This window comes from Cherax quadricarinatus, chromosome 76, assembly GCF_038502225.1.
Source record: "Cherax quadricarinatus isolate ZL_2023a chromosome 76, ASM3850222v1, whole genome shotgun sequence".
Classification (NCBI taxonomy): domain Eukaryota; kingdom Metazoa; phylum Arthropoda; class Malacostraca; order Decapoda; family Parastacidae; genus Cherax; species Cherax quadricarinatus.
Window position 1 is genome coordinate 8364910 of NC_091367.1, and position 14014 is coordinate 8378923.

Below are 14014 nucleotides of genomic sequence, written 5' to 3' on the forward strand. Positions count from 1 at the left end.
CACCATCTGGAGATTTAGAACCATCAGTGTACGCTATAATAGCATGTGACCGAGATCGGAAACGATCAGGAAAAAGTTGTAGTAAGTAATTGAGCTTTAGCACATGGAAGTAGGAAAGAGCAAACATGAATCATCGGAATTTCTCAAGGAGGGAGGAAAACAGTAAGATGCAGGGTGAAAATAAACGGGAGGTCAATTAAGGGAAACCATGAGTGAATACGGAGAGGAAAGGGCGTAATAAATAGGGGCGACATTATTATTATTATTATTATGGGAGAGCGCTAAACCCGTAGGGATTATACAGCTAAGATAATTCCCTTGACCAAGAGCTCCTTAACTGCATCAAGGCACATTCCTTTTAGGATCGTTTATCATGTTTGAAAAAATGGGGAAGCTCTAAATAAACTAAATAAAAAACTACCGACCCTTATTTTATTGTATTCATCGGAAGCACTAAACTCATAAGAGTCGTATAGAGCTTTGGCAACGGACGACAGTCGGAGTCGATCTAAAGAAAGGGATAATACACAAATAAGTCGCACATAAGAAAGAGAAACTTACGATGACGTTTCGGTCCGACTTAGACCATTTACAGTCACACTAACACAGAGTTAGGTTAGGTAAGGTTCGTCAGGAAACAGGACAAGTGTCTCCTGACGCGGGTCTTAGTCAGATGACCCGCTGTTGGAGCCTTAGGTCATCTGACCGAGGCCTTCCGCTGGCTTACCGTTCCACCCCTTTAAAAATTATGGTCATAGTTATAACCATTCAGACATTATTATAATAAAAAAGAAGCGCTAAACCTACAAGGGTCATACAGCACAACATTCAGACTACAAAAGAATGAGGGAGCCAGTATATATAGGTGTGGAGGACAGGGACGGGACAAGGAGAGAATTAGTGGTAGTGGTATTATTATAATCAAAACTAAGCACTAAACCCACCAGGGTCATACAGCGCTGCGGCAGGTAATGTGGTTCCCTGAAAACTGCTTCTTATTGTACCCGGTGCACTTCCGAACTGATTATTATAATCAAAAAGAAGCGCTAAGCCACAAGGGCTATACAGCGCTGCACTTCCGAACTGAGCTATGCTCAGTGAAATTGCCTAATTAGACAAGATCACTAAATATGCAATAGTTTTTCCAGGTAATTGTAGCTTTGGGCGAACGGAAACAATGTCTAGTCAAACCTTCATTTACAACTCACGGAACTTCTTGCATTATTACCTGTCATAGGGGAGAGCTAAATGCTTAGGTGCCATACAGCGCCGGGGGGGGGGATAATCGGAGGCATTTAAGTTTGATCCAAGGAAGGATAGAGCAGGTTCAATTTCTTGGATCATGAGCCCCCCTCGTTGGCATGAAGGAACCTCCCTTGAGAGGAAACCTCTGGTAATATTTCCAGCATCAGAGGTCCAGCCAAATGGCAACCCGGTGCCTCACTTGACTTACCTTCACATGATCAAATTTCCATTGACTGGAGAGGCGCTACCAACGTTAGAGGCTTCTAGTGGGCTTTTTCGCTCTACCTAAGAGTTTAGTTTCACAAGGAAATTTCATCATTAATGTGACTCAATGGAGAGGGATGTGGGTGGTATTTTGATTAGATAGGTGGAAGACTAACTATTCATTATTACATTCATGGGGAAGCACCAAACCCATAGGGGTCATACAGTGACACGGAATGGAAAGCATTCAGGCTCGATTCAAGAAATTGGAACACTGGCCTAATTCCTTACATCAAGATCACCTGACCAAGGAACCTTCTCTTCTCCCATCCCCTTCCGTATAGGAGTATCGTCGCTATATATTTTTTTCCACTTTTAGTCAGGTAAAGCGCTTGTGAAGCACTTAGGTTCGATCCAAGGTGTGGCTAAATACAATTCCTTGGATCAAGAGCCTCTCAACGGCATTCGGGCATTTCCCTTGAGGTGCTCAACTTTCATGGGTCTTAAAACACGACTGTTAAGGAACTCGCTATCAAGAGTCAGACCTGCAGCGATACAGGGATGGTGGTTCAATCTTTCCCCAGCTCATTTGACTTTCCACTGATAGTACATTTGTAGTGCGGGAACACTAACCCTTTAAGGATTATGCATTATGGTTAAGCGCTAACTCGTAAGGGTCAGGCTATGCCAAAGGGGCTGAAGCCCAGAAAATAAAAAAATGCTGCTTCAAGCCTAGTCCCTCAGGTGCTCTTCCAACCAGACTGCCACACAAACTGTTCCTATATAAAACATCTGGAACGGCATCCGGACAATATATATTATCGTGAAGTGCCAAACTCGTAGGGGCCACACAATGCCTGGAGAATGGGAGGGAATTAGCCAAGACTTTCACCCTTCTCTCTCCGAACTTTTAACCTGTTTAGATTGAACAGATAAATTACTTAATTTGAAAGGCGCTATAGAAGCTTAACTACCCGTCCCCCTTCCAATAAACACCAAGGATAATTACAACGACTCGAAAATAAGAGCATTCCGGTTCGATCCAAGGAAGAACAGGTCAAGTTCGTTGGATCAAGCTCCTCACTAGGGTAAAGGAATTGCTCATGGTAAATTTCCACACTGAAGAGGTTCCACGCTTTCAATTTAATTACGACTAAAGTCTTCAAAATTGTTACGGTTCCACGCTTTCAATTTAATTATGACTAAAGTCTTCAAAATTGTTACAATCAAAATTGAGCGCTAAGACCACAAAGGTCATGCAGCGCTGTAGGGGTCGGATGTGCTAATGAAATTGCGTAGACCAAAGACTAGTGAGGGTTAGGAGTATGCAGTCAGTAAGGGTAAGAGAGAGTAACTAAGGAAAAAATATCAAATTGGTGTAAATTATTATAATCAAGGGGAAGCGCTAAACCCGTAGGATTATACAGCGCCTGGGGGGGGATGTGGAAGGCATTCAGGCTTAACTCGGGGAACTGGAGCACAGATCCAATTCCCTAAATCAAGAGCCCCTCACCAACATCAAGGAACCTTCCCCGAGGGGATTTGGTGTAAAAAAAGCAGTCGCTGATAAGTTGCTTTAAAGAGTCTAGCAACTACCATTATATTAACACTTAGAAGCACTAAAACTTGCATTGGGAAGCCAAGCAACACCCGAGAATGCAAAAAATCAATGAAGTTCAGTCCTAGGGAAGCACAGTCAAATTCCATGCCTTGAGCACTTAACCATATGGGGTGGGGGGGGGAGAAGCGAATCTGAGTGATACCTAGCCAGAGGACAGACTTGCAGAATCTGAGTGATACCTAGCCAGGGGACAGACTTGCAGAATCTGAGTGATACCTAGCCAGAGGACAGACTTGCATTAATGTTTGTGCAAAGAAATTGTATTTGTATATTATAAACCTAAACTATTACTTTCAAGTAATACAAATCAGACTTAATGGCCCAGGGATTACCAAAAATGAGATGCTAAACCCAAGAGGGTGATACAGCATGGCCCAGGGATAAAAAAAAAAAAAAAAAGCCTCTTCCTCTGCTTTACCAGAAGCGGGGAAACTTTCCTCGGGTGTTTTACCATGTGTAAGAAGCGGTGGACCTGAATTTGCTGTAGTTGATTAAATTGCTGCTAGCCTAACTTGTCGTACCAGTTTAATTAGACATTTGTCTATTTTTTTTTTTCTTTTACCAGAAATCTTAAATGAAATCAAGTTATGCAAGCTGGAAATTAATCTTAAAATAATCACAATTAATACGCTAAATCCAAGCATACAGCGCTGGGTAACCATACAAAAAAAGTGAACTGTAGTTTTGATATCACTTGTAAAGTCTGAGTAGTTTAATCATTGAAATTATAATCATGGGGGTGTTAAACCCACAGGATCGCACAGTGCACATGAAGTGGGGGCAAGGATGGACAGTATTCAGGCTCAATTCAGGGTACCGGAGCAGATCAAATTCTCTACTGCAAGAGCCCCTCATTAGCATAAAGGAACCTCCCTCGAGGGGTTAAACCTTTTACATTCCCATGTAGCACTAAACCCATTGGGGCCATACTATTCGATGAATGGACAAAAGTCATTCCTTAGATGAGCCTCATCAGCAATACTATTATACAAAACTAGCACAGGCTCGAGAAAAAAAAAAGCTTTAATACAGGAATACCTAAAACACTGGGCCTAAATTTGATTTAGAGGGTGGAACTGTATAGCAACTGTAAGGACAAGGTGTTCCAGCCTAGTCCAAGGAAGTATTTGTCAAAGATATCCAGGATTATTATTATAATCAAGGGGGAAGCGCTAAACCCGGAGGATTATACAGCGCCTGGGGGGGGATGTGGAAGGCATTCAGGCTTAATTCGGGGAACTGGAGCACAGATCCAATTCCCTAAATCAAGAGCCCCTCACCAACATCAAGGAACCTTCCTTGAGGGGTCTTACACCAGGAACCCCTCAGGTTTAAAGGACACCCTTGAGGGGGCATAGTTAATAGTATGGCATTTTCTAAAATTTACTTGCTATTTCATAGCCACAGCACTTGAAATTTATGAAAATTCTCAAGGCTAGGATCAAGTCCTTCATAAAAGATGCACCTCCCTGCTGAGGTTGCAAATACAATTAAAATACAAAACATTAAGTATCACCTCTTTGCCTTTATTTCACACAATTACAAAATGGGAGAAAGTAAATTAAAATAAGTAACTTCCATTTACTTTGTTCTAGTACATTATAAAAAAATTAAAGATATTGGGGGAAAAAAAAATACAGTACCTACAACTTAAAGGAACAGGCAGAAGTTATAACATTAAGCCGAGAGAGTATTTGTCTTAAATTGAACATTTACTGGCCGCCACGGAGCCGAAGAACCAAATGCAAAGTAGATTCTTTTTGAATGTTATAATCTGAGAGGGTGCGACCATCTTCGAGCTGCTTACCAGCAAAGATCAACCTCTGCTGATCAGGTGGGATTCCTTCCTTATCCTGAATCTTGGCTTTCACATTTTCAATGGTATCTGAAGGCTCCACCTCCAATGTTATGGTTTTTCCAGTAAGGGTTTTCACAAAAATCTGCATACCACCACGAAGCTGAAGAACTAATTGCAATGTAGATTCCTTCCGAATGTTGTAATCTGAAAGGGTATGGCCATCTTCGAGCTGCTTACCAGCAAAGATCAACCTCTGCTGATCAGGTGGGATTCCTTCCTTATCCTGAATCTTGGCTTTCACATTTTCAATGGTATCTGAAGGCTCCACCTCCAATGTTATGGTTTTTCCAGTAAGGGTTTTCACAAAAATCTGCATACCACCACGAAGCTGAAGAACTAATTGCAATGTAGATTCCTTCCGAATGTTGTAATCTGAAAGGGTATGGCCATCTTCGAGCTGCTTACCAGCAAAGATCAACCTCTGGTGATCAGGTGGGATTCCTTCCTTATCCTGAATCTTGGCTTTCACATTTTCAATGGTATCTGAAGGCTCCACCTCCAATGTTATGGTTTTTCCAGTAAGGGTTTTCACAAAAATCTGCATACCACCACGAAGCTGAAGAACTAATTGCAATGTAGATTCCTTCCGAATGTTGTAATCTGAAAGGGTATGGCCATCTTCGAGCTGCTTACCAGCAAAGATCAACCTCTGGTGATCAGGTGGGATTCCTTCCTTATCCTGAATCTTGGCTTTCACATTTTCAATGGTATCTGAAGGCTCCACCTCCAATGTTATGGTTTTTCCAGTAAGGGTTTTCACAAAAATCTGCATGCCACCACGGAGCCGAAGAACCAAGTGCAACGTAGACTCCTTCTGAATGTTGTAGTCAGAAAGTGTACGGCCATCTTCAAGCTGCTTACCAGCAAAGATCAACCTCTGCTGATCAGGTGGAATCCCTTCCTTATCCTGAATCTTTGCTTTTACATTCTCAATGCTATCTGAAGGTTCCACTTCCAATGTTATGGTTTTTCCAGTAAGGGTTTTCATGCATACCACCACGAAGCTCTTTCCAGTCAAGGTCTTCACGAAGATCTGCATTGTGTACCTGCAAAAAAAAAAAAAAAAAAAAAAAAGTTTAGTGATAGTACTAATTTCAAGTCCACTACGGTTTAAATTTCAAACTGCAAAGCAATCCATTAGTAAAATTCTGAAGTAAATTTAAAAGTTCACCAAACCAACTTTTGCCTGTCAATACAGGGAATAGCAAATCTTATTTCATAGGTAGCAATAATTTCAACTAAAATTTGCATTTATAAACTAATATGCCTAGTTTCCTTTAAGCCTTCATAATTTTTAAGGGATTAAAATAATTCTATAAGAGTTCATGCTCTACAAACAAGAACACGAGTGCTTCCCTTAGTGCAAGGCTGACTTAGAGAAGAGCATCTTATTGTCCATGTTTAGCACCATTGTATATGTATGTTGGCATGTACATTATACATGCAAGTTACATATCTGAAATACATTCACACACATGTATAACGATTTATTCACTAACTTATGTATGCACTATGTTAAGTTTCTTTCATACTGGTATTTTGTACAATGTGCAGCAGCATATAGTATCAAAATGTAGATACTACATTTATGAATATGTACTTCACAAACCAAATTTACAACTATTAAGACAAGCATTATTTTGAAAACTAATTTTATTTACCCTTTAAATAGCTAAAATAATGTTATATACTGCACATGACAACCTATAAGGTTTCGTGGAGCCAAGGCTTGGGTTATCCTAGCTAATTTACACATTACTATGCATAATTATGCACCTGTACCTAAATGAACTTGCTAAATCTTTGGTATATAATAAATGATTTAAATGCACAGCAGTCTTAACATTTGTGGATTAACCACACTAAGTATAATTATGGGGGGAAGGGGGGGAGAAGCAGGGAGTGATGAAGGCATGGGTACACCAATCACTAGTGTCCTATAGCTTACAATAGTGGAGCACAGCAAAGCGTACTGGTTCATGTAGGTAGGTCCAACTCAAACCATCCACTCATGCCTGTCAAGACTATTTTCAAAGCTACCTGAAGTTTTCAATGCATCTGCATTATTACCAAACTAGGGCTTACCTATAATCTGCATTATTACCAAACTAGGGCTTACCTATAATCTCGCTGTATGAAAATGAGACCAGACAGCTTTCAATACACTATAAAGGTTGGGACAATTTTTCCACAGATTATAGGGAGAGGTAACGAATTACCTATGTGCGGGGGGGGGGGGGGTAACCATCTGTGCAACACCAGACTGAATATGGTTGCCAATCGTATTGGTCAGTTGTAAAAGTTGTTCAGGCAGCATTATTGAAACTTTTCAAAACCCAGGACGACAGGATAGCACATTGGGTTCTAGATGGTGTAAAGTACTCAACTTTAATAGCAAGGAGGGGAAAAAAAATGCTCATGAACCCATTATAAGTGGCATGCCACAGTTTTCAGTGCTAACATTCACATTACAGAAGGAACCAATGTACTTCAAGTTTATCTCCTTTATCAGAAACTTTCTGCAAACAAGACAAGGCAATGAATTTGTGCCCTCTTTACAAGAGGGCAAACAGGAAGAGGGGCAAATTCAAGACCAGAATAAGGGGAGGGGGGGTGTCATAGCTTATGAAATCACCAGTAAGATTTGCCAGTGGATTAGACTGAACAGTTTATATGTTAAAAAAAAAAATCGTTTGGCAAGTTATGAACGAGACACCAATCATTAAGAGCTTTGGGTACCTTCAGGAACAGATTTGACAGGTAAAAGACTGGATGGGTGCAGGTTTGATCTGCCTAAATCTTAATTTTTCTTTACAAGAAAAAATCATTAAACAGGTCTTTAAGAGGGACCTTCCCCTACTGGGCTGCCTGTTTTACTAATTTAATGGATAAACTTTAAAATTCCTTCAGATGGACCTTTGCATTGGTAGGTATATAGTACATGGGTTAAGAATGCAATAATCCAACCTAACACTTCCCTTTAATACAGCACAGGACATACAATTTCCCCGACTGGCAAGTTTGCTGTTCCTGCAAGATTTTTCAGGGTCAAGTAAACTGTTGCTGCACACTCCAAGTCCTTTAACAGATACTATACAAGCTAGTTTTAATTTTGATTTCTACGTCAGCTTTAGCCACAGGAAAACAGGACGCGATAAATTATAGTAGGTAATTACGATAGCTAGAAGTCTAATCTGAATTATTAACGCACATCTTTAGGAATAATGGTAACTAGTCATGACCATGGAAAAGCATTAACCTGTAAGGGTCAAACCATCACCTGGGCAATGATGGGTGACGATTTGATCCGACAATTTTATTCAATGCCTTGACCCAATAGCTATATCTAAGAATTCCCCCCTTTTATATTCTGGGAGCTTTAAACCTGTAGGATTTACAACGCTGAGGCTTTAGGCAATAGAGTTCGATCCTAAGAAATTCCATTGCTCTACTAAAACCTCCCTCTATCCAATTATAATAAAAAAAAAGCGCTAAACCACAAGGGCTATACAGAGCTGTCCCTCTATACAAGAGATTTCTACAATTCTACCATCACTAGTTCCTGACTAATCCATACGTAAAAGTACTTTAACACCCCCGTAAGAAATAAGCCGAGGCAAGATTTCGTTCGGATTTTTAACCCTGGTGGTTAGCCACCCAGGATAACCCAAGAAAGTCAGTGCGTCATCGAGGACTAACTTATTTCCATTGGGGTCCTCAATCTCGTCCCCCAGGATGCGACCCACACCAGTCGACTAACAACCAGGTACCTATTTACTGATAGGTGAACAGGACAATTGGTGTAAGTGTCGAAATGTTTCCACCCGCCGGGAATCGAACCCGGGCCCTCCGTGTGTGAGCGGGAGCTTCAGCCACCAGGCCGCCCCTCTACGGGAGTACTTAGAAAAAAAAAAAATAGTTGACCTGGGATAAATCGCCTCTCACAAGGCCTTTAATTTAAAAGAAATCTGTATCTTAGGCCCGTTTTAAACATACGTCTGAATAAATATTTTAGCCTTTCAAAGATACGGAGAATGTTTAAATTTTCAACGTATAACCGCCATTTTTTTTTCTTCAATATATAACCACCCTTTATTTTCCTTCACTTCATCACTGGTGCCAGTAACTTGCTAAATAAAGGCGCACTAAATCAATGCAAGGTCTGCATCTATACAAGAAAACCACACCAGCCACAGTGCCCTCTGCCCTATATATACGACAAGTCACGTGACTCACATCTGCACATGCACACACCTCTCCATTCCCTTCTATCCTCACCTTTCACACATTTCATTTCCCTATTCTACCTTTACGTTATCTCTTCAAACCCCAGTTCTTAAACCAAGATATTCTATGTAACCCAGAGATTCTTTTGACATAAATTCTGGAACACATAGATGTTTAATATAGCAAAAACAGGCATTGTAAGGATTGCAGCAGAGATAGGAAGGACGGTGAAGGTTCAGGAGTCATCATGGCTGCTGGCGTTCTTTCCAGAAATTATTTCGTCACGTCTCTTACATAAGAACATAAGAAAGAAGGAACACTGCAGCAGGCCTACTGGCCCATGCGAGGCAGGTCCAAGTCTCCTACCGGCTTAAGCCAATGCCCCAACCTAGTCAGGGCAGGTCACATTCACTAAAGGAAGGAACACGACAACTGACCTAGTAGCACAAGCTAGTCAGGTCTAACTCACACCCACCCACACCCACTCATGTATTTATCTAACCTATTTTTAAAACTACACAACGTTTTAGCCTCAATAACTGTACTTGGGAGTTTGTTCCACTCATCCACAACTCTATTACCAAACCAGTGCTTTCCTATATCCTTCCTGAATCTGAACTTTTCCAACTTAAAACCATTGCTACGAGTCCTGTCTAGGCTAGATATTTTCAGCACGTTATTTACATCCCCTTTATTTATTCCTGTCTTCCATTTATACACCTCAATCATATCCCCCTAATTCTATGCCTTTCTAGAGAGTGCAGATTCAGGGCCCTTAGTCTATCCTCATAGGGAAGGTTTCTGATACATGGGATCAACTTTGTCTTCCTCCTTTGTATGTTTTCCAGAGCATTTATATCCATTCCGTAATATGGTGACCAGAACTGTGCAGCATAATCTAAATGAGGCCTAACCAAGGATATATAGAGTTGTTAAATTAGACACATGTGCAACTCTTGGGTATCTTTATTGAGGAAACGTTTCGCCATACAGTGGCTTCATCAGTCCATACGAAGGATAAACTTGAAGAACAGGAGAATGAGGTAATCAGTCCCTCAACCTTGATGGACTAATGAAGCCACTGTGTGGCGAAACGTTTCCTCAATAAAGATACCCAAGAGTTGCACATGTGTCTAATTTAACAACGTGTCGGTTCTTTGAACCTATTATTTATGCTTCTTGATATCAAGGCAAGGATTCTGTTAGCTTTATTGCAAACACTGATGCACTGTTGTCTTGGTTTCAGATTTCTGCTAACCATGACTCCTAAATCTTTTTCGCAATCCGTTATCTTTTGTTTATGTTAAAAAATGTATATAAATTGGTGACTGTAAATATCAGGAGGTAGCAAAGTTTCGGCGAAAAATATGCTGGAAACAAAGAGGTTTGATGGTATTTTGTTGTTGTTGTTGTTGGTTGTGTTGTTGTTACATCTGTTGTTATTGTTGCTGGTTGTGTTGTTGTTATTGTTACTGATTGTGTTGTTATTGTTGCTGGTTGTGTTGTTATTGTTGCTGGTTGTGTTGTTGTTATTGTTACTGATTGTGTTGTTATTGTTGCTGGTTGTATTGTTATTGTTGCTGGTTGTGTTGTTATTGTTGCTGGTTGTATTGTTGTTATTGTTGCTGGTTGTGTTGTTATTGTTGCTGGTTGTGTTGTTATTGTTGCTGGTTGTGTTGTTATTGTTGCTGGTTGTATTGTTGTTATTGTTGCTGGTTGTGTTGTTGTTATTGTTGCTGGTTGTGTTGTTATTGTTGCTGGTTGTATTGTTGTTGGTTGTGTTGTTGTTATTGTTGCTGGTTGTGTTGTTGTTGTTGCTGGTTGTGTTGTTGTTGTGGTGGTGATGGTGGTATACCTGGAGAGGGTTTCGGGGGTCAACGCCCCCGCGTCCTGGTCTGTGACCAGGCTTCATGATGGATCAGGGCCTGATCAACCAGGCTGTTACTATTGGCCGCACGCAACCCGACGTACGGACCACAGCCTGGCTGGTCAGGTTATACAGTAGTAGTTGTTGTTGTTCTTGTTTTTGTTGTTCTTGTTCTTGTTGTTGTGGTTGTGGTGGTGTAGTTGGTGTTGAAAATACAGGAAATAAAAAAAATAGCACCAGGTAACCACCTTAGATAACAGGTAAATGTTACAGCCTAGGAGACCTGGTCTGAGACCTGGCCGTGGAGAAGATAATTTCCAAAAAACACAAACCGAACCACTAACTTAGACAAGTGGTGCTCATAATGCATAGATTTTTCTACCGCATTCCGGTACAGTATGTCGAGAACCCGTAGCTCAGTGGTTGGTTATAGATATAACATTTATCAGGAAACAGGACAAGTGTTTCCTGAGGCGGGTCTTAGTCATATGATGACCCACAGCTGGAGCTTTTGGTCATCTGACCAAGGCCTTCCACTGGCTTACCGGTCTACCTCTTTAAAATTCATGGCTATGATTATAACCATTAAGTATTAGTATTTGGTCGTGCGAGTCACTAGGTTAGGAAAAAAACGCCTATTCATCCTCTCTCAGCTCATTTCAAAACCCAGCCCTGTCCAAGGAATACTGAATACAGTCAGCTAATACCTAGGTACCTAATTACTGCTAGGTGACCAGGGGCAACAGGTGTAGGGAAACATGATCAACGTTTCCACCTGTGCCGGGATCGATCCCCCGGTCCTTCAGCTTGTGAGCCGAGGGCGCTACCATTCGAGACCCAAGTCACCTACCTACAAACCCTACGGGACTGACCCACTTTTGCAGAATAAATAATAATAGTAATAATAATTTGCTTAAACCTGCTGCCCAGAGTTACTTAGCGCAAAAAAAAGGTATCTAGGCAGTGATTAAACTAAAAAACTGAAATTAATGAATTATGAAAATATAATAATAATAATAATAATAATAATAATAATATTATTATTATTATTATTATTATTATTATTATTATTATTATTATTATTATTATTATTATTATTATTATTATTATTATTATTATTATTGTTGTTGTTGTTGTTGTTGTTATATTATTATTATTATTATTATATATACATTTTTTATATTAACGGCATGTACATTTATTTTTTCTAATTTTCTGAATGTACTGTCTCATAAAAATACACTTGGCAACACCGCAATATGATGTTCAATGAGGACAAATTCCAACTACTCCGTTATGGAAAACTGGAGGAGATAATAACTAGAACAGAGTATACTTTTTTTTTTATTTTTTGTTTATTTTTTTTTTTTTTTTTTTTTTTTTTATTTTAAACATGCCATTACAAAATATAATATGTAAAACTCATTTAAGTCTATAAATTAACACAATCCTCCCTACAGCTAATGTTACACACCACACTTACAACTCCGTGTGGGTACACCCCCCCCCCTCCCTGCTCCCTCATCCTATCACTTAACCCAAACCTGTTGGAGCTACTCAACAGAATTACATGATATGAACAACACTTTTATATACACATCCCTCGAAATGGTACTTAATGATCGACTACAGACCATGCAATGCATTGCACTGAACATATTATACAGACATATTACCCCCCCCCTAGTGGTTATCCAACCACCCCACTATTTACAACCTAACATACTATAAACAATGAATGTTGCCTAATCTAAAGTCACACAGCAATGACCCAAACATTAATTTATGTAATTGTCCTAATGGTTCAGTTACATAACAATATGTATTACACAACAATGGTGATATAGAAAAGTCACAAGGACATACAAAATTACTACAAAACCATAAGAATAAACTTAGTCTCAAAATCCAACACATGTAAGCCTTTACACATTTAAACATGCAATTCCAGTGTTAAAACAATCACACAGCTTCAACTATGACATTCAAGCTCTATACAGCTTATATGGACATTACATAGTGCTATTGACAACAGTACAATACAACATAAAATATAACCATGACACAAGTAACACATAAAGACTGTGCCTAGCACGCACCTAACCACAAAAACCTATAACACCACTGTTGCCCAACTTTATTTACGCTATCTGACGTGCATTAACCTCTTTACTCTCAAAACAAAACTGAAAATTGCAGAACACCAGTGACGAACAATAATGCACAGACATTAATACAAACATATCACATCATATCTCTGGACACCGTGCATGATCACAGCATCAACACTATGCAGTGCAAGGCACCTAGAAAACAAGTTGGAGCAAACACATGCAATTATTATAGCAAATCTCCAAATTACAATGTCATTACCGTAAATCAATATTACCACACACAATATGTATAATAAGTATAAAGTCCTGTCACACAAAAACTGGCCAGCTCCACAGGTGCTAGCACCCGTGGTCCACATATTATTCACTCATGCATCACTCATCCAACACTCTCGCAAAACTTTTGTTATCCATTACCAGGGAGGCAACCCTGTTTTCACCCCTGACTTCCCTACCCCAGCAACACTTTCCAATCATACCCTCCCCTCCCTCGTATATTACAAGTCTAATAAAACCTGTAACGTAAGTTGCCTATATCCCTCTGAAAAATCCTTCACCCACCTCCTCCCATAAATTTCCTTATTTCTACATACCGTTTTATAGAACGTTAACGCTAACACCCTCCTCTTCACCTCAGTAACCTGTTTGCCCCGCAATCCCCACACTATATAGATATAATCTGCCATAATGTATCCCACAGCTCTGATTACACGTTCCTCCCAACCCCCCACGTCGAGACTTAATGCTCTCAATACAGAAATTCCTTTACCTCCTATCCTATTTATCACCCTATTTAACCACCCCTTGACACTCCTCAGTCCATCACAAAAATATACTACATGAAAAGCCGACTCCTCCCCACCACATATCCCACACTC

The 14014-nt window shown here is 40.0% G+C and overlaps 1 protein-coding gene across 1 annotated transcript; it reads right to left on the reverse strand.

The window, feature by feature from the left end:
* Positions 1–4575: 4575 nt before the first annotated feature.
* On the reverse strand, positions 4576–5924 carry LOC128691442 (polyubiquitin-C). Its single transcript, XM_070101249.1, has one exon. The coding sequence runs from the start codon at positions 5914–5916 to the stop codon at positions 4783–4785; it is 1134 nt and encodes a 377-aa protein (XP_069957350.1). The 5' UTR covers positions 5917–5924; the 3' UTR covers positions 4576–4782.
* Positions 5925–14014: the final 8090 nt, after the last annotated feature.